At 39.9% G+C, this 20,645-nt stretch overlaps 1 protein-coding gene across 2 annotated transcripts; it reads right to left on the bottom strand.

Annotated features, from left to right (window-relative positions):
• Window positions 1–664: 664 nt before the first annotated feature.
• On the bottom strand, window positions 665–20,005 carry carm1 (coactivator-associated arginine methyltransferase 1). Of its 2 annotated transcripts, XM_076142808.1 has the most exons (17): window positions 19,818–20,005; window positions 17,387–17,512; window positions 16,754–16,860; window positions 16,339–16,443; window positions 15,071–15,181; window positions 14,536–14,713; window positions 13,938–14,028; window positions 13,390–13,471; window positions 12,688–12,773; window positions 12,009–12,098; window positions 11,399–11,536; window positions 11,044–11,133; window positions 10,686–10,798; window positions 8,512–8,589; window positions 7,730–7,798; window positions 5,951–6,014; window positions 3,585–3,720 (listed from the first exon to the last, which is right to left on the bottom strand). In XM_076142808.1, the coding sequence occupies exons 1-16, from the start codon at window positions 19,957–19,959 to the stop codon at window positions 5,968–5,970; spliced, it is 1,653 nt and encodes a 550-aa protein (XP_075998923.1). In that variant the 5' UTR covers window positions 19,960–20,005; the 3' UTR covers window positions 3,585–3,720; window positions 5,951–5,967. The 2 variants fall into 2 exon arrangements, with proteins under 2 accessions (XP_075998922.1, XP_075998923.1); XM_076142807.1 differs by lacking the exon at window positions 5,951–6,014 and having other exon boundaries at window positions 665–3,720.
• Window positions 20,006–20,645: the final 640 nt, after the last annotated feature.

The following is a 20,645-nucleotide window of genomic DNA, read 5'->3' as shown; positions in this document are numbered from 1 at the left end:
ATAGAAGTGGGTTCTTCATCTCACTTGATGTGAGTATAGAAAGAAAAATTAAAACGCAATGCATAGCTTAAGGGTTGCGGTCATTATGGACAATTTCATCAACCTTCATGTTCAGTCTCCGAAGAGCTCTCAATAATTCCCACCCCTCACAGCAACATTTCCATTGGACAAAAGTAAAAATGACGGATAACACACATATTACTTACCTGCAGCATTAAGTAGAGGTCAAAAACATTTAAAAAAATAAGTTTGTGTCAGCTTCACCTTCAAAATAGAGATGTTGATTTGAATGATATTAAAACGATCGAAGAACCATTGCGATTGTAGAATTGCCCAATTTGTTTCGCAAAGCTTTTAGTTTGTGAGGACAATGGAATTGCCAACTACCACCTGTGCATCAGCTGATCTGTATTAGTCAGTGTGAGAAAAGTATAAAAACTGGTAGATCAATGCAGAAATAAAAGAATGAGAGACAGTCATCCACTTTTCCATGCTAAACGTCAATACTTCTAGAGACCGACGATTCCACATACATGACCTGAACCCTATAGGCCGGCCACCACATGAGACAGATCTTCCATGTACATAATCTATTTATAGAAACTATTAAGAAGCAAGTATAAATAAACCACCTGATTCCAGGAAGGTTTTTAGACCATGTTCATCATATTTCATTGTTTTTTATTGTTTGCTATTTTTTGTGACAGAAAACGTAACAAAAATATTAATCCTACAAAGAAACACATACTAAATTATAAATTCCAGAAGAACTCAAGTCAATGTTTGTGACACTTGAGGCAACACATACATGTGTAAGATTGTTTTTTTCCTATCCTGAACTATTTAAGGGAATGAGTGAGGCATGTGGGCTAAACAGTATGTTGGTTATCTTAACACGATGTAGGAAGTGAATAGATTAGTCCTTGTTCCCATGCCTCAACCTTAAAGTTTCAGTCTCAAAAAGGAGGATGTGTGGAAAATCAGGGAAAGTAGGAACATAAACTTACACAATGCCAAACACTGCTTATTCTTTCGTCCAGCTGGCTGCTACCATTTGTCGTTGCCACTTGTTCTTCAAATCTCTTCAAATCCTCCGCCTCATACAGTACCACTGCAATGTCTGACTGAATAGATGAGGTGGAGCCATTTCCATGTGCAAAAAAAAAAGAAGCATGTCGGATGAGAAGAATACAATGTTGTTATCATAAGGCATGTTTCCTGTATACAACTGTGAGATATGAAGAAAGACAAAGATATTGGCAGATGGTGACCTTGCAGGGAAAGAAACATATCACTTGTACATGCCACTACTCCACAGACTAAAACGTGTAGCAGTTCTAAAAACTGCTGTGCTCAAAGACAGCCCAACATTTTTATCTACCATCAAAAATGCACTCATGTGAGTAAACTCATCTCTGTGTATCTAGTAGTTGCTGGTGGTGGGTGTTCAACCTGACTTTCTAAGCAGTGGAAAATGGAAGCAGAAGGAAATGGTATCACTGCCCACATTATCCATATTCAAAATTTAGTTTGTTCATAGTTTGGTTAAATCCATTTTACCAGTGAGAATTAACATGTAACACAGCATGACATTGACGTGTAGTTATGTTTACCTGCAACTTAAACTTATTGCACACACTGATCGGGAAAGGTGCTTAACCATAATGTTTTAAATGGTCTTCATACACAATTTAAAGGACACCTGCGAATCAATATTTTTTTGCTTAAGTGTGATAATGATGGCTATGAAAGTTATAGTGTCTGCTCGTTTGTTGCCCATAAAATTGTGGAGTGTGTGGAATCGTTCACTACATACTGTGATGAAGCTGTATACATGGAAGGCGTCAATAGTTCATTCTCAAAGTATACATGTTGCATTGCAGAATTGCAGTAGGAGGCGAGTGCTCCTATGGAGGAAGGACATGTAGAGGTGGCATACTCCGATTTAAGGTCCCGCGCTTACTAGCACAGCAGGATGTCAGACGCCACCAACATGGGTGCTGCAGAACCAGTTTGACCACTGCATCAACCCCTAATGCTGTTAGCGCCGCCTCAATTTCAATTTTGTGCCACGTGATTGGTTTATCTGAAACGTTTGTCTGGGCATACATTCAAGAGTTCTGCTCAAATGCTGCGCTGAATTGGAGGAGATGGGCGACAAACCCACAATAAATGTATAAGTACTACCGTTTGTAGTGCTTTTTATTACTCGTCACATAATCTAAAATTGAAGTAATTATTAAAACACAGCAAAACAAATGACATCTCCAAGCTGATAGTCTGAATTTTATAGCCCATAAGACCGTTTGTCATGCTATGTTACGAAAACGTAAAACACTGGAGCTACGTGTATGTAAAAACCTATGTTGTGTGAAGTTTTGTGTTGTGCTGTGCAGTATGCAGAGCCCTTGTGATGTTTACATGCCTGAATAAATAGATATGCCTCGCTTACATAGTCCAGGTATGTTGCCAATTTCAGTTGTGTTAAGGTATGATGAATGTGACGTTGGGAGGAAAAAAAAAGATTTTTTATTGCCTTAATTGCAGTATAATTGACATGTGCATATTAATGTACTGAGAAAATTTGATTAACCCCACCCCACCCTACCTGCTGCAAGAACATGAGGCATGATTGGCAATTGAGGTAGTGATTCCCCCTTGTGGTAAATAGTCATATTTTTTGGGGCATATCTCAATCAGATTCCATCAGTAGGAGGTTGCTACAGCGACAAGTAAAATCTGCACAGAGCAGTCAATTTTATGGATTCCTATCCGGATGTATAATGAAGATTTTCCGCATATTCTACAAAAAAAAGTTTTCACAAAGTTACACACTGTAGCTTTAACATGATCCCTACACACTTGCGTAACTGACAAGTGTGCCATTCTCAAAAACCATCCCATTAAGGTTCAATTAATATCAGGCCCATAACGAAGTAGGAAGTAATATACAGTGAATAACCACAATCTGGGCAAATGGCAGGAATCAAATGGGCTCTTCTGTTTAGTACAAGTGCAGAAAAAAACCTTAAGATATGAGGAAAAACAAGCCCACAGATGAGTTGATGATAATGTCTATACTGTACAAATTATGAAACTTTTCAGGGTCTTGGGGGATTGTGGGAATAAACCAGTCTGAAGAAAAACATTTGGAGGTAATGATCACCCTCCAAATAGGCAGGAAAGCAGGACTGAGTTAAATGTTGAGGAAGGAAGGTGGAGTCCCATGAGGAAAACAGACAACAACTGCAGTACCCTGGTGTGTTTCTCTGTGCGTTTGTGTTCGAGTTCCAATGAGTGGAAGGAGAAAAAACAGGAGGAAGTCTCAGCTGTAAGCAAGACAAAAGTCTGGACGGATATGAGATCAGAAGACTGGCGACGGATGAACTGAACACAGTAGAATGAGAAAAAGGGGTCAGTGCCAAAAGGGCACTGGTTTTGGTATACTGGTTTTGGTTGCAGTTTGTAGGTCAGTCAGGAGAGGGTCAGCAGACTGATGGGCTCCACTAAATGGGGGGCTTTAGGTTCTCTTGTCATGCAGGGGTCGGGGGGTTGAGTAGGTCTTTGCAGGGTGTTGATTTTAACTGCCATAATGCACGGAGCTGCTGGGGACGACCATAGGTGAAGCCATGGAGATGGCAGGGCCCCCCATGGTGAACTGGTTGGTGACAGGATAGTAAGTACCACTGCTGCTGGGGCCCGACTGGCCTGTTGTGGCTCCTGGAATAAAGTATAGAGGAAAATCAACATTCTTAAAAAAGATGCATCATTCCATACACTTTGTTACATAAAATGTCATAACTTGGTATCACTGTCAATTTCTGAAATACTAAGAACAAGTGGAATGTTTTTAGTGCAAGAAAACACGATAGGAACTTAAGGATCTCGACTCTCCAACAGGCATGTTGGCTGAAGCATACTGCAGCAATGACCAATGGTCCATTGTTGCGTTAAATTTCCTTTACGCCAGTCGAATGTGTCCAACACAATTTGTAACTCTGTGGCTATGCCACTGTGCCAGGCAGGGCGCCTCACGTAGCAAAAGATGACACATACTGCAACATTTAGACTCATGAAACCTCAAACTACTGACAGGCCAGAGGTGAAGCTAAGCTGAAGTTATAGGTACTTCCAGGCTGTGCTATCTATGCTGTAGATTTCAATTGAAGAACCAGATGTGGTGCAAATCAAGAACAATAACCACCAAGATACTAATTCATCGAAAAAGAAAGCTTATATTTACAAATGTTAACACTGGAACAATTGCTAAACGGCAATAAACTGCTTGCTTGTGATGGTGAGTATGTTTACGTGAGGTTCAACTAAGAATAAACCATCCCAAAATGGTTACATGCAACTGTGTGAGCCTAAATGTGAGAACCCATTGTATTTTGGTACTAGACTTTTATATTTTGGACTATAACCTTTGTGCCTCAACTAAAAGAATGAAAATGTTCTTGTCCCTAGATTCCTCGGGTCTATCCACATTCCTTCGGAAGGCCACTATGTTAAGTGTGAACACAACATTTTGTGTAGATGTCTCGACCAAGCAGGACAAATGTTTTAGCTAGGTTTTTCGATTTTTTTTACCGTTTATTATTGGCTGCCAAGTGGGTGTGGCCAATTCTCTGAAAGTACTGGATTACATGGATGATTTAGCATGTTGTAACCAAACTTGTCCACTCACTCAATACGTAAAAATGAAACATTAATCAAGCTGCTGCTGCCATTTGAGCTATAACAACCAAGAACCAGAATCAAGTTCTCAATCAAGTTTGTTGGCTGAAATTGCTAAAAGAATATACTCCATGATAACACAACTCAAATAAACAAAATCAGTTGTTTTGTTTTAACCTTACTCATTTTCAGACAAAGAAACCAGCTTTTTTTTAAAAAATAAAAACACAGGCTGTTTTTTAAAATCATACTGTAATTGCTATGGAACACAGGGAAGAAATACACATTTTCATATTGCTTTGTTTTCGCATTGTTTTCAACTTTCTACAGCTTTCTTGGTTTGACGGTACAACAGCAACAATATTTAGTATTGTCCCTGAAGTTACTTCAATGAAGGAAGCTGCATTACCATTAACAGCTTAACTACTTTACACATAAGTAGCTCGCAGATTGAAGAGCTACAGTTCCAAAGTAGCTTCAACTTTTTAGAATTTTGCTACCAAAATAATATCTTAGTGGTCTAAATAACTAACTACGTCAGCCAATAGTGGTCCCGCAAGGGAAACATGTAAGCACCCCATGAATTTACATTTTCCACTTCCAGATTCCTCTCAAACAGCTCTTGTAAGCGTGTGTACAACATCAATTTGTTGAAATAAAGCAGGGAGGCTGATCCCATGCATTATGTGCCGTCCCTGCTCATTTCAGAAAAGGTTTAGATTTAAAAAAAAATCTGCTGTTAAGCAATGGCACAACTTGAACATACGGGCAGTGGAATCTTTTGATCCTTTACTGTTTATTTCCTAATTAACCTACAGTTGGAGCTATATCTATATCTACACACACATATATATTAAACATATATATATATATATATATATATATATATATATACATATATAATAATAATAACTTAAATTACATATAGTACATACAGATTCACAAAATGTTAGTGCCTGTTTGTTTTTTTTACTGCGAAAAAGGACACCAGTCATTCAATCCCAATTTGTAGTGTGATTAATCCAATCCTACTGGGCTTTTTAAAGGTCAAAATACAGAGACCACTAGAAGGATATATATATATATCTAGATATATATATATATATATATATCTAGATATACCTAGATATATATATATATACATAATATAATAAAATAAAAAGGAAATAAAACAGTTGGGGCATACACATACTGCCCCAACTGTGTGTGTGCGTGTTGTGCCTATGTATGCAGGTCTGTGCGACACTTCACTCAGACCGATTTCCAAACTTACCAAGAGCTGCACTTGTTTCAGTTATTTTCCTGCAGACCTTCTCCTCTTGTTTTTGCTGCTGTTTCTGTATGTATGTTAATAAAGTGGAGTCAGCTTGGGATAAGCAAAAATCTTTCACTCGAGTTGAAACACTTTCAACTGGAGCAGATGCGTCTTCGCCTCAGTTAACACCACGTAGAGCAAAGCTGTGTCTATTCTCATCCAATCGCATCCTACAACTCACTGCATACATGCACCCAAGCTATAAAAATTGCTCCAATCACACCTTTACACTTCTAATGAAGCATGGTTTGTCAAGTAACACAGCTTTTTATTTATTTGGATCATGTTTATGAAAACTGTAAATTCAACATTTACACTGGGGAATATTCCCTACAAATTATGTAAAATCTATTCACATTTTCCATGTTATTATACAGAAACTACCATCATTGTTTTCGAACAATTGCCTCATATTGCCATGTTGTTACTTCACTATGAATGTCTTTCTCAGTAAAAACCAACCTTAACATTTCCCCATAAACAGGTTATGCATTTTACATTCCTGACAGAATCAGACTTGTATAACTTAAACATTGTAAGCAATCGGCCTTCTGCTACCCATTCATAACTATTGTTGTTGCTGTTATAACTAAGACAACCTGCCCCAATCTAGCTCGGACAAGTTGTTGCCCTGATATTTTGGCCCCACTATTACCCTCATTGAAAAACAAAAGAAAAAAGAAGAAGCTTCGCTGTTGTCAACAATATCTAGATAGTTATCTTTGTAACTACCAAATAATTGGACCTTGATGTTGGTTTTTCCTTTGTTACATCTGTGTGCATGTGTGATGTGTGATCCTCTATTTTCATATAGAGTGCATTGAGACATACTCGGACAGCTTTCTTCATTTTAGATGTTACAGCCATACTCTGAAATGTGTTCAAACATGTAACTTATTCATGTCATTACTCTAATCTCCTCGGGTAAAACACCACAATCTTGGCACACCGGGATTTAAGGAGTTTCTTCCCATTTTTCTCCGCGGAATCTCTAAAGCTGTCAGTTAAAAAGCATAGGTGTACTACTTTCAGGTGAGACACTCCATGGAGTTCACTTCCAGACTTGGCTGGGCAACTGAAGGACATTTGCATATTTACCCTCAATTGCGTTGGTAATGTGCAGAGATCTAAGGAAATTGATGTGACGGAAGATGAACCTTCAACTACCTTCGACCAGAGCCCTGGCAGTTCCAAATTATCTCCATTAAAAAATGATCTATGCCCTTAATAACCTTCTGAGCATCAGAAACGTCACGGTGACCTTCCCCGAATCAATGCATTGGCTCAATCCTAGTAACTCTGACCTGGGCGCAATTTCTTGTCACTGGACAGATATGTATATTTATGTAAATGCAATATTTCACAATGATGAACATGGATACACTACTGAAAACTTGTTTTTGCTTCTCCATTGTGGAATACTGTGTATTGATGAAGAGGAACTCTAGTCAACTGATTGAAGTATGGCTGTAATGCATCAAAATAAGGAAGTCTGACGGGGACTGCTTTCTGAATGCAGGACAGATGTCAGATTTCACACCCCTTCAGATTTCTGCCTGAAATTATAAGATATATAAAATAACTCTCTACAGACATTGAGATGTGTGCGGGGGGAAGGAGGGTAAAATGTGAGAAAGGCATAAATCAATCGGATCTCAATTCCATTCAAGATGCAAATGTAAAATTAATGAATTAACAAAGTGGTGTCTTAGAGGTTTAACTGACAGGTAAACATACCCTGAACAATCCCTGTGCTCATAATGGAGCCCATCCGGGAGTGGGTATGGTTCACAATTCCAGTATTCACTGTGAACAGAGAGAAAAGGTTAGGTCACTTATGCCCATCACAAAAAGATTCTATTTTCTTTGTTAGCCTACAAACCAATCAGACTAAAGAGAGTCTAAATACAGTGTACTACATAGTAAAGTCCAGTATATACTTTTCACAATCACATAGCTGTCCACTACTGTGTGTTCCCACATCCATTTTGAAGGTGGTTTAACTTTAAGTGGGGAGCTGAGCACACAAATGAATGGAAAGCCTAACATTTTGTGCTTTTCGCCTTCAGTACCAAAAGGTAATCCAGCGTCACAGATTTGACTGCATGACAACATCTGTAAAGGGCTATGTGAAAGGTTTGTGTATTGTTAGATGTATCAGAATTCTGCGAGAATGTGTAAAATTGACCCTAGGGGTGTTTACGGCACTCAGAGGATTTCAGTTATCTCAATTTACACACTGTGAGCAACTCAAATGCTAATTTGCTAGTTTATTCTGCCTTCTAATGTATTGGTAATGAATACAACAATAACACTACATTATGTATCCTCTTATTCACTTAGCAGCCAATGTAAACTGTCAATACACGCCAGTATGGACACTTTACACTCTTTACAATCTATAAATACAGGCAGTTTTGATGCATGCTTGCTGTGACTTTCTAAGCAACTCCAAAACATTCCCCATTATGCTCCATCTACAAGAAGAGAAGAGAAGCCAGAAGGAGTGTGATTCATACCCAGAGGAATCAGGTTGTTGTGAGACACTGATGGGCCACCGCCAATGACTGTACTCAGGTCATAGGCTGCTGGCATCCCTGGAGAGACAAACACAAACAATGCAATTAACAAGTGTAACACAAAATATGTGATATCTCATAAAAACGATTTGGACCCAGCTGGTCTTAAAAGTTCCAGCAGCTATTAGATTCTTTTCCCATAGCTGATGGGAAAAGAAGTAGAAACAAAAGACAATTGTTTGAGATTGTTGTGTGCGTTGTGAGAATACAAAGATAACAAAGTAGTAAGGCACACGGGAAAAGTGCTTAAAGATGAGCTAATATAGAATGTTCAAACAATAAACAAAAAGTGCAGTGTGTCAGCAAAGCACAAGGAGCTGCTAAAAATCTGTAACTAATATTTTCAGCAGCTAAAACCTTCACTATGTCCTGTGACTTAAATTATCTTTTGTAATGTGAAAAGTGGGCTTAGTGGAATCAGTCCTACTTTCATTCAGGCTAACTATTATCATAGATTTGATTAAGAATACAGGTAAAATGCTTGTCACAGCCTGTGTATAGTCAGTCCCAAAGAAACAAGTATTTATATTTGAAATGTGTTGGGTATAAGGTATGGTGGACCAGTTTTTCTCTCAGTGTGTTGCTGGGTTTGAAAAACACAGGGATATGGAGTTTGTTGAAGACTCTACACCCAAAAACAAGAACAACAGCCTGGTATATGCAGTCCAATGCAGTGAGGAATGCACAGACCTGAATATCGGGAAATCAAACAACCATGGCCAAGACTCCTCACGACACCAAAGACTCCAACAACAATCACTACAACAGCCAGCAGCAGCGTTACAGGAGACAGGGGTATCAACAACCCTAATTAATCAATTACTCTGATGACAACTCCACAGAGGTTAACGCTGGGGATCCCTGCCAAGCAGTCAGAACTGAAGGAACCCCTCAGATGGCTAATCAGCTTGATCTTCATTACCAAGTCCAGTTGCCTGAGAATTAACTTTCCTTGGATACCATGACCTGGATGACTGAGAACCTTCACAGACAACTGTGGATTAAAACAGTGGATAGGTTTGAGATTCTACATGTCAGGGTTCACTCAGACCTCAGGATCTCACACTTCCTCTGATCTCACTGAAGATTCTCCTCATTTTGACCGCACAAATTCCACCAAACCATTTTAGTAGGATGTGAGGAATCAGCGCTTATTTGTATAGGCAGATGCTGAATTCTGCCGTGTTCCCTGCATTTTCATTGTTGGGAAATAAAACCGGATCATTCTGATTATTTCAATGCATTTGTCCACATGCCACATTGTTGGGATACTGGACTGCAAAGCCGCATGTAAGCAACCATCTCATACACACGAAGTGAAAAAGGCTATATGATACCAAGACACAACGATGAGTTGGCCTACAGGGAGGAGGTGGATCGCCTGGCTACGTGGTGCTATGGCAACAACCTCGAAGACCAAGGAGCTCATTGTGGACTTAAGGAAGAATGCTGACACTCATCTACCCATCCACATCAGCGGTGCGGTGGTGGAGCGTGTGACCAGCTTTAAATTCCTGGGGATCCACATCTCACAGGACCTAACCTGGACAACCAACTGCTCCAATCTGGTCAAGAAGGTCAGTTTGCGCTTCCGCATGTCAGGCGGCAAAGAGCCGCATGCGGCCCGCGAGCTCGCCACCCCTGTCCTAGTCCTATGTCAATAGGACGCGTCGGCTCACGTTTATGCAAATCGAAGTATTTACGTAGTCGATTTGCGTCGACGCGTCACCCCACCCCTAATGAAAACACTGACCAAAGACTGCCAAATTATCTGAAGGAGAGGCCACATACCTCTACTACCCCGAGTGTATTTATTCTACCATCGCAACTTTCGAAAGTGATTATCTGATCACTTTCACTGGGAGTAGAGCAGAGGTGTGTCTGCTGTGCACTGACTGCAGCTGACTGTTTCCCCCCCAAACACCATTCACTGGGCAGGTCTGAGAAGTAGTTCATGTTTATGTTCGCAAAAACATAAAAGTCAGCTCAAGACCATTTAGCCAATTCAAGCCAACATCACATGAACTGTTGATATCAGAGCTGAGAGGAAACTTCCCTCGTGCGGAAAAATAATAATTTTCCACCGCTGCTAGTTCACGCATGCATGTGTTCACCTGACACAGCCATCCCCTGACTCATGCTGTAGGCACCTCCCGTATTCCACATGTTCTCAGATGGGGAAGTATAATGTGAGCCAGGAGGAGGGTTGGGGGCAGTGCCTGTGTACCTGCAGATACACACAAAGGCATGCAATTTTAGACAAACTTCTTATTCTGAACGTCTACCTATACTAATGCATGTGTTTGTGTGTGTGATATGTAAGGGGGGGGTGCAAGATAAATTTCAATTGCATGTAATTTGTGCGTGAATTGCATGCAACATGATAAATAAACTCTCTTGAATCTTAAATCTTTATTGGTGAAATTCACCTTTAGGTCTACATACTAAGTTTAGGTGAAGCTACTAACTCACCTGAAAAAGGGGTTCTTCAAGTCCAGAAGGTTGCTGGACTTTGATCCAGTCTGGTCCACCTGGGCAACAATACTGATGTCGTAGCTTTGTCTGGTGGGAGGAAGGAGATTATCTTAACAAAAGCATTATCCGCATTAAGGTTAATTTATAAAAACTAATTTGGGGAAGTACAGGGAAGTAATCATTTCTCAGCTGTGCATCACTTTTACAACATGGAATATGGAAATGGAAAATTTTTTTCCACAACTGATGGAAAATGGTAGGGATTGTTTTGGTACCTATATACCAATTACTAAAAACAGATTGATTAATGTTTACATCTTAATCAATGCAGTGACACATATGGCAGCTGTACCTCTTGTTGGCCACTAGCATTGCTGTGCCTGACAGCGTATCCCCAGCCTTGGTGAAGAGGGGTGACTGTAGCAGACAGCGCACCTGGTACCAATGTGTGAGAGGTTCTGTGGGTGCTGTGGACAACCACACTGTCATCCTGCAAAAGGAGCAAAGGGAAGCATGAAAAGATGCAAGCTCTGTGTGACTATAAGAAGAAATTCAACAAAAAGGTGCAATCATTGATGATAGGGCTAGACGATACGGAGAAAAATGACAATGTGCAATCACTTTTTGGATGACAGAATATTGATGTGATAAGTCACAATAAGCAGCGTCTCCAACAGTATATGCTGTTATAAACCTGTGCTGCTTGCAGGAAAGGATTGATCATACAATGCAGAATATCTGCAATACATACTTTCAAACATTTACTTGAATTACTAATTTATTTTGTTGCACTAAACCAAATTATTCTAAATCTTAAAATTACACATGAGAATGGAGAGAATTTAACTCTTCTTTGTGACTGAGCTTTCAATAGCAGTAAACAATAAGTACAAATCCAAACATTCTTATAGATAAAAGCACGGCGAGTGGATTGGAAATTTAGTAATGGCGAGTCAACTTACACTGATCCGATAAAAGCCACGTCAAACCAGAAGGCTAGACCGTGCACCAGGCCTGAGTGCATCATGTGGAACTTAAAGGGAATCTCTATCCTGGGAGGAAAAGCAAAAAAAACACTGAATATTAAAACTGTGGGTGACAGAATCTGCATATTTACACATTCACAGACAATGGGTACAGTTGGGTGGTAATTTAACACTAAAGATAAATATAATAAAGATACATCTCTTTAGTATATTTGGCAAAATTAGACACAGAAGGTTTGGTATGTGAAATAGATTTTTATCACAGTATGAGTTCAGTCCACTTTGTTCTCATTCAGAGGCGTGCAGGTCAGGCATGAATTTAGTTAAATTCAGTATATGTGGCGAAATATAATATAATCAATGGATTAAAGCAAGTAGAGCTACAGAAGGGTTAAGAACTAAAGGATTTTGTAGTGAGTATGCTTCCAACACAGTACGAGTAACCCATACGAGTACAATCAGGAAGAAATCAGTGTTCAGTACACACCACAAAAGCTTGATCGAGGCGTCCCTGACAGACATTACAATAAGTCATTAGGTCTATTGACAGTTGCTTAATGGATACGATTTCTTGGAAAAAAACATATACTTTATTGAGATACATGCATCATACATACATGATCAGATTATGTATATTGTGAGCAAGAGTACACACCTATAGAGATCGTCTTCTTTGGCATCCAGGAAGTTAACTGTGTATTTGACCGATTTGGCCATTAGAATGCGGATATCAAACGTGTCCTGTGGAATGAGAGATGGGCTTGATATACAGACCAAAAGCACAGAAAGAGGTCAAGAAATCCAAGTCAATTGATTATTAACCCACTGCGCAACATAAACGCTTTAATTTCCAAACTATGCTTTTTACTGCACACAGATTCTTCTTGAACATGTAGAGCGATGATAAAGTCAGGCTCGAGGCTGGTTTATCCTTCTACGTCAGAACTATGCCGTACAACTACCGGCGGAGCAAACAATGTTGTGAGTACCAGCACTTCTGCCTTGGTGTGTCTGCGTAGGTCTGCAAGTAGCTGGCCAAAATGCATGTTGGCAGTGTTGAGGTCGGTAGCAAAGTGAAGACCACGTAGTTGCCAGTTCAAATGTTTAGAGTAGCAAAGGGGCAATGGAAAAGTCGTATTGGAGTTATGAAATGTCAAGGAATGTCCATCTTTTTTCAGTTTCTCAGAGAACAAGAAGGGATTTGATAGTAGTAGTTATACTAGATGAGTAAGCTTCTCAACCGCTGCTGGTTTTATTTTCACCCTGGCTACTTAATTGTTCAAAAAGGGCTGCAGGTGAACTGTCACAACTTGGAGATGAGGATTTACTCCTTTAGATATATACAAGGTCAACATACCACAATGGGCTGGCGGAAATACTCGTCAACAGCAGCTCCCCGTAGGGCAGAGAGGTCTACACCATGGAAAGAGGGCTGGTACCTGAAGGCCAGAAGAGAAGGTCACATGTTAGTAGACATGATAGTAGAATAGAACATTACACAAAAAAATTAGCAAATTCCTGATGTTTTGATGGTTCTTGCTTATAGCTGATGATTTGGTTTGGGAATACAGAGGACACAAGACGACCAAAACAGTGAAATTCATCATTTTGGGTCATTATGTGTGGGAGTTTTAACAAGTTCAACATCTGAACAATGATTTGTCAAGTCCTACAGATTCCATTAAGCACATTATCTATAAGAAACCACATGAAATTCAACCTTTTTTAAATGCTTTCCTATTTCAACTACCGATGTGCAAATATATGTACGAGTTAAAGTATGAATGAAGTTTGTATTCTTGTAATGGATAACAGCAGTCAGCAGTATAAATATCATTACGATGTTCCGTAAATAAACCTTTGGTTCTCCCCCCACCCTTCATTCCTGCAAATGTCTCTACTCACCAGAAGTTGGCCTTGGTGAACTGCTCCATATACAGCTGCTCATCAGTGAAGGGGGCCAGGTGGACATCACCGAGAGTGGGAAACATTTTACCTGAAAACCCACGGACATGAAACAGGCACATCAACAACACATAAATGTGCCGGCAGAAATATATAAGAAGGTTTGTATCATTTACCGATTCATATCTTCTAAACCAGGGGTGGGCAATTACTTTGGCTCAGGGGCCACATTTACTTTTGCATTGACCTACAGGCGGCATTGAAAAGCACAGCGGGCCGGAAGTGGCCCGCAGGCCGTACTTTGCCCACCCCTGTGCTAAACTGACACAGGTTAGTTAAATCCTATTTACAGGGTTCCTGCAGAGTTCTGCAAATTAGAAGTCAGTTCAGATGTATACCAGTATGTATACATTTTACCAGTTAAACTAAATTTAATACCAATTTTGCAAAAGTCAGGCTCGACTGAAGAGGACATGAATTTATTGATTTTTTTTTTTTTTTTTTAATCAAAACACTCCAAAAAACCTAACCATCTAAGAATCCAATTTTCCACCACAATTACATTTTTATCTCATCCTCCTGGACTGAACTTCCTCACCATTAGGTTTAAGGAACTTCTTGGCGTGCAGGTAGCTCTCCAGCATGCGTTCGTTAAAGAGCATGTATCCCATGGGCTCCGAGATGATGATGTCCACCTGCTCAGGCAACGTCACCTCCTCCACCTTTCCAGGAATAACAGTTACACGGTCCCCCAGACGGTTACTGTTGACAAGGACCTGGAGGTAAGAGATGCCTTTACTTTACAGGGTATGGGCTTGGTAATACAGAATAAGGAGTTTGATTCTGCTTTTATACCGTGCGCAAAATGTATTATTTGTCAGCAAAAAAAAATGCTGGCGCAATTTTTTAAAATTTCTAATTCAACCACAAGTTAGGTATATGAAAAGTGTATTATAAAAACTGTTTCAAACCAAATGATCCAACAAACACAATCAAACACATTGAGCTCTGTCCTCAATGATTCAAAAGAAATGCAGTATATGCAGACTTGAGGTAAGTGTTGGATTTCAAATTAAAAAGGCATTCTTACAGGTCTGATGTTAATAATAATGTATGTGTGTTTGCGCACAGACCTCAGCATGCTGTGCCATGGTGCTGGCCTCTACAGCATAGACCTTCCTGGCTCCAGCTTGGGCAGCAAAGAACGAAAGGATCCCTGAGCCACAGCCGACATCCAGCACAACCTGGAGATGATCAATCAAAATGATAAATCAGTGAATATCTGTTTCTGATCAGTTCAAAGTAAAGGCTTACACACTAAACCACATTTACTACACATTTTTCTAGAATTTGTAGACATTTGCTGACATTCAAATGTCCAAAATAACCAAGTGACTGAACATGCACAGTGGGCAACAGCAGGATGTGCTGAATGTGCTGATATATGAAAAACATCATCACAGACAGATATTCTGTGATAGTAGCTACTTTACAAATAGAACTTTAATTCCCAGAAAGTGAAGAAAAAAATAACTCATCACGGCATGTGTTCATGCAATTTGCATGAGATTGCAATATAAATGACAGAGATTAAAGTGCATTTATGCATCGTAGTCGCATCCCATCAGCTCCATGCATCATGGTGACACAACTCCTGCTCATTCGCATGATAAGATAAGCATCATGGCATCAATCATGGGAAAGAATGGCTGCAAACTTAATTATAGAATATTTTATTTGAAATTGCATGGAATTGCTGACCTGGGGCGCACAAAAAACTGTACGAAAAGCAGAATCGATAGATTTATGCTGGTTAACACTAACACTTTACAGCTTTTCCTGCTGTAGACTGACTTCTCCTTTTGTAGTCTGAAGAAAATACACATTTCCAGTATCAACATGGGGTGAAATTACATAACATTCTAAATTTAACAAGTTAATTCCTGCCCGCTGCAAATTTCTGTTTCATTGTTGCTGCCCCATTTTGTCATTCACATTTGCTTGTTTGTAGGCATTGTGTTCGAGTTTAAACGTTAATAACACCTAGAATCGCGATGTTGTGTTATTTTGCAGCTGCACCTCTCTGTTTTGGCACTCAGCTTTCAATAATTTCACAGCAAATTCAATTCATTTTATCAAAATCGATTTAAACATGGGTAAATAGAAAGAAAAGGATAAACGGAATAGAGAGAAGAGAAATGCAGCAATGGCGGCTGTCTCCACACCCCGTTGGCTCTCGCTTCATTAAACACATGGACATATTGTTTCCTCCCATGATTAAATAACATGCAGATAAAGAGGAAACAGCCCTAATGTGTTAAAGCAGGGGTCTTTGATGTTTTTCTGGCCAAGGACCCCCAAACTGATGCAGAGATGGAGCGGGGACCCCCTACAGCCTTACCTTGTCCTTGAAATCAGTGTGGTTCTGGAGAATTGCCCGTTGGTAAGTTCCCGTCCGAACATAGTCCTGCATCATGTTTTGTTGCTGGGAGAGGTAGCCATAAAACTGCAGGAACATAACAATTTACATGTGAATTGTATTCAAATTCGAGAGTCAACAGACAGACATACCTAAGCAGAGGCAGAGTAGTCCTCCAATATGACCCTGTTTTTTTAAATCAAAAGATCCAACAGGTAATTTACTAGGCCATGATGACCCTTCAACAACTGACTTACATGAATGTATGAAAACATTTTTGCTAATGTCTTAATATCCCAAAATGTTATATTATGTTATTCTGGCATCACCATCAAGTCAACTTGTACCAAAATCTTATGTATTCTTTCCTGGATCACATTCAGCGTCTTCATCTCACCTGGAAGTACTGTACAGCAGAGGAATCCTCTGTCCTTTCACTGAATACAGAGTGCTCGTTGACGTGCCCACGACTGTTCTTCAGAAGGTTAAAAAAAGACTGAAAGTCTGAAGCACAACAAAAACAACCGCACGTTAGCAATTCCAGGTTGTATTCTATGCTAGGCCCAACAAAAAACGAAAGGAAGAGCCTGAAACACTATTCTATGATTTCTGCAGTGATGATTTCAGTATCAAGTCTATCATGAGGAAAAGGATTAAGAAATATTAAATGTATTAGCGATCTCAGTGCAACGCGTCTTAAAAAAAAAAGCAGTGACACACACTTTTTTATATTATTTCATTCATAACCTATAACCTGGAAAATGGACAATGCAGATGTATTCTTATTGTTAACTGGTCGCAGCCACATTTCATGCATACCTGGATAAGATTAAAGTGGTTCCTATGCACGGTTGATGAATGAAGGCTGGCTGTACTCCACAGTTCACAGTAAGTTTCCTACAACCCCACAAATACTGTTTGTAGACATGCATTTTGTGCTATAGTTTTATCCTATAATTCTAGCAATTAATGTACACAGTCTTAGCAAGTATTTCTTTTCACGCATTTTGTGTTTTTGTTTTGTGTGTACCCGCTGGTGACGAGAACTGCAACAGGACACTGTTGCAGCCCAATGTTATGATGAATGACTGCTTCCCCACACGGCTGCACTCCGTCTCCCTGGAAACCGAACACTTGAACACACTCGCCTCCTCTCCTGGAAAGAATGAGAGAGGATGTTAAGAGTGAGAGCAGTCAACATTCCTGCACATAGCCACCAACATTTCTACCCACCACATGCCAAATGCTGGTGAAATGTTGCTTTGGCAGATAACTTGCCAACTGTCCTTTTACATCTGTTATCCTGGTGATACATAGTTTCTGGCCGTTGTACAGCATTGGTGCTTTGTCAAGGACGCACAATGCTGCCTCCTTGCATCTCTACTCCAAAATCCTCAACATAACCGCTTAATTGTATTTCTTATATTATAGATGGATCGATCGATACTTTATTGATCCCAAATTGGGAAATTGTTCAGTCACAGCAGCCTAACAGGTAACAGTAACCACGCTAGTAATAAAAACACAACACACATAACAGGCAACAGTAAAACACACTATACACATACAGTATGTAAATATTTCAAATACAATATATTTATTTTGAGCTATGAATATATACACTGTTGGTTTTACAATGTTTTAAACATATTTTAAGCATCAATATCTAATAATAAGCTTCAGCAGGATGTCTGACTCAATACAAACTCAAACCACACTCCCGTTGTTTTGTTTGTATGGTTGATTTTATATGGTCATCATGCTTTAGGTCCAGTATGACAGCAGATTAGTGATTCATAGGGTTAGGACTGCATTTAAGCAGTTATAGCTTAATCTGATGTTTTTCACCTACTCTGCATCGCCATGCTTGTTTACCCTCTAATCTCAACTCTCCTGACGCAGCTCCAAACCAGGCATCCAGCACTGCCCGCAAACACTAAAATGCTCTCTCGAGGTCAAAAATGTGATCAGTTCACCAACCACGACAGCCAAATAATGATACTGTCACAGTTGTGGGCTAAATTATATTATCATTACAGCAATAATGATAATAAATTGCAGGCACCTTTTAAAGCACTCAAAGACACAGTATATTGACTGTTACTCTAACTCTTGCCATATGCCACTCTTAAAGATCGTAGCTCTGATACAACAGCAACACTAGCAGATCATGTGCTAAACATGCCATGGTGAGAAGGGTCATGTGCATCAGTTGTTTGATTAGCGTGCACAAATGCGTCAATCAATGCATAAATAAGGTAATATCTGATGTTCTGTTTGGCATGTGGAAATATGGAAAACCCTGCATATAATTTTTTTGCTGTAAAGGTCAAAATTGTGATTACTTGGATAATTTATTTTGATAGCGAACAGAACGATAGTTTTAGTGAATATATACACTAAAGAGAATATAGAAATATTTGCCTTTCCAATTGAATATGAATGCACACTGTATATTTACATACCGCCATTGAACGGTGATATGCCACATTTTGGTAGTGGAAAGTTTGCAACCCTTTTGTGTTTCAAAATTAGAATTTCCCGCCAGAATAAAATTGTATTTCCTCTTATTTCCGACAAAAGAGTTAAATGGACTGATCTGTAAATTAGTCGTAGAATCGCTCAATCCGCTTGTGCCACGAGCGTCATTGTTTAATTCTGATGAGAGGCGCTGCAGTGATTGAGCCCCCTCAGGAGGGAAGGAGGCGGCGGGGTCCCGGGTATTGTCCCAAAGAGAACAAAGATGACTGCTAAAGTAATAGGGGCCAAGGTTCACAACACTCGAGTTTGCCAGGTCCGTTACAGACAATCGTAAAAGCTCCAAAAGTTTGTGACAATATGTCATTGAAGAAGTTACTGACAACAAAGTGACATTATGGTAGCAAGCACGACGGCGGTGGATGATGCCTTATACTCTTCTTCAACTCAAGCATGCCCGATAAGCTAAAGTAATGGCAACAAATAACGGTATAGATTCCCACAGAGTCATTGGAATAGAGCAATCACACAATATGTCTATGAGACAAAACCGATGTTCGTTAAATGCCTACGGCAAAGGTATAAGGCGCGTGCTAATGTGGCATAAAGCCGAAGAGATGCTAGCGACATTGTTTAACTAGCATTTGACTACACGCTACCTCGCTGTCTTAATACCAACACTGATTGTTAATGGTATGATAACGTTACAATATTGACTAGACGTCTAATGATACACACTTCTATGGGAGCAGAGTCTAGGTTCAACATGCGCCAATATTGCACTGGATGGAGTAAAACGTTGTATTAGTAATTTTGCAACGCGTTGGTGGAGGCGACATGATGTCCCTAGACAGCTAGCTTCTTTGTAGCTAACGCTACCTATGAGATTAGCTGAAAGCATTAGCGCTGCATAGCATTATTAGCACTGCCCGTAAAGAAAGGCCGAACATCCAATGGGCAGATCCAGTAGTGGACCAACTCACCATTGGAGAGATTGATTAGGGCAGCATCTTGTGTGGATTTAACTTCTAGCCGCAGGGGCTGCTGTTCAGAGTGGCGCTGTATGTCTCCATTCGCGTCTCCGATGGAGAGAAGCCGCACGCCGGGGAACACCGACACCGCCATCTTCAACCTGGAGGTAGAGACAGCTCAGTGGCGCTCACAGTCACAACCAACCACACACTCTGCTGTGTAGACGTCGATATAACACGCCGCTCCAACACCGCCACCTGATGGCTTCAAGCGGGACATCAACCTCTCAAGAACAGCGCATCCTCGAACTTTGCAGACACATCATTGACCTGTAAAATCCAAACATTTTTGTCTTATCGATGTTAAAGAAAAAATATATTTATGCAACCTTGACCGTTGGTGAGAGAAAGAGAGAGAGATGGTCTTTTCCCCTAGTATCGGTCACGACATGTGCAGCTGCCTTCTGGACCAACAGGAGAGTCTTATTAGGGCTTCTGTCTCCATCATTCGATGACAGAATGTGCCTGATTTCTGCGATATTGCATAAGTGAAAGAATGCAGTCCTTGAAATTTGTTTTACGTGGGCAGAGTGAATAGTATTGGTCCAAGCACTGAACCTTGAAGAATGCTGTGTCTAACTTTCGTGTGTGGAAGATTCATTAACATGAACAAACTGAAATCGATCTAACAAATACGATGTAACCCAATTTAATACAGTTCCTAGGTCTCTGTAATAGAATGAGGTGGTCAATGGTGTCAAATGCAGCACTAAGATCTATTGGGACAAGTACAGAAATAAGTCCTTTATCTGATGCAATTAAAGGGTCATTTGCGACTTT

The sequence above is a fragment of the Genypterus blacodes genome, unplaced genomic scaffold (genome assembly GCF_046128005.1).
Source record: "Genypterus blacodes isolate CSIRO-AG114 ecotype Tasmania unplaced genomic scaffold, CSIRO-AGI_Gbla_v1 ptg000022l_1, whole genome shotgun sequence".
Lineage (NCBI taxonomy): Eukaryota > Metazoa > Chordata > Actinopteri > Ophidiiformes > Ophidiidae > Genypterus > Genypterus blacodes.
The sequence above is the reverse complement of the archived record's forward strand: the minus strand, read 5'-3'. Positions and strand labels throughout refer to the sequence as shown.

Excerpts from the sequence above, each read along its gene's own strand:
- carm1 (XM_076142807.1), bottom strand. The coding sequence starts at position 19,959 with ATGGCGGTGTCGGTGTTCCCCGGCGTGCGGCTTCTCTCCATCGGAGAC. Across the intron at positions 16,861-17,386 it reads GCAGTTCTCGTCACCAGCGG|ACTTTCAGTCTTTTTTTAAC; the intron begins GTACACACAAAA and ends GTTGTGCTTCAG. Across the intron at positions 15,182-16,338 it reads ACACTGATTTCAAGGACAAG|GTTGTGCTGGATGTCGGCTG; the intron begins GTAAGGCTGTAG and ends GATCATCTCCAG.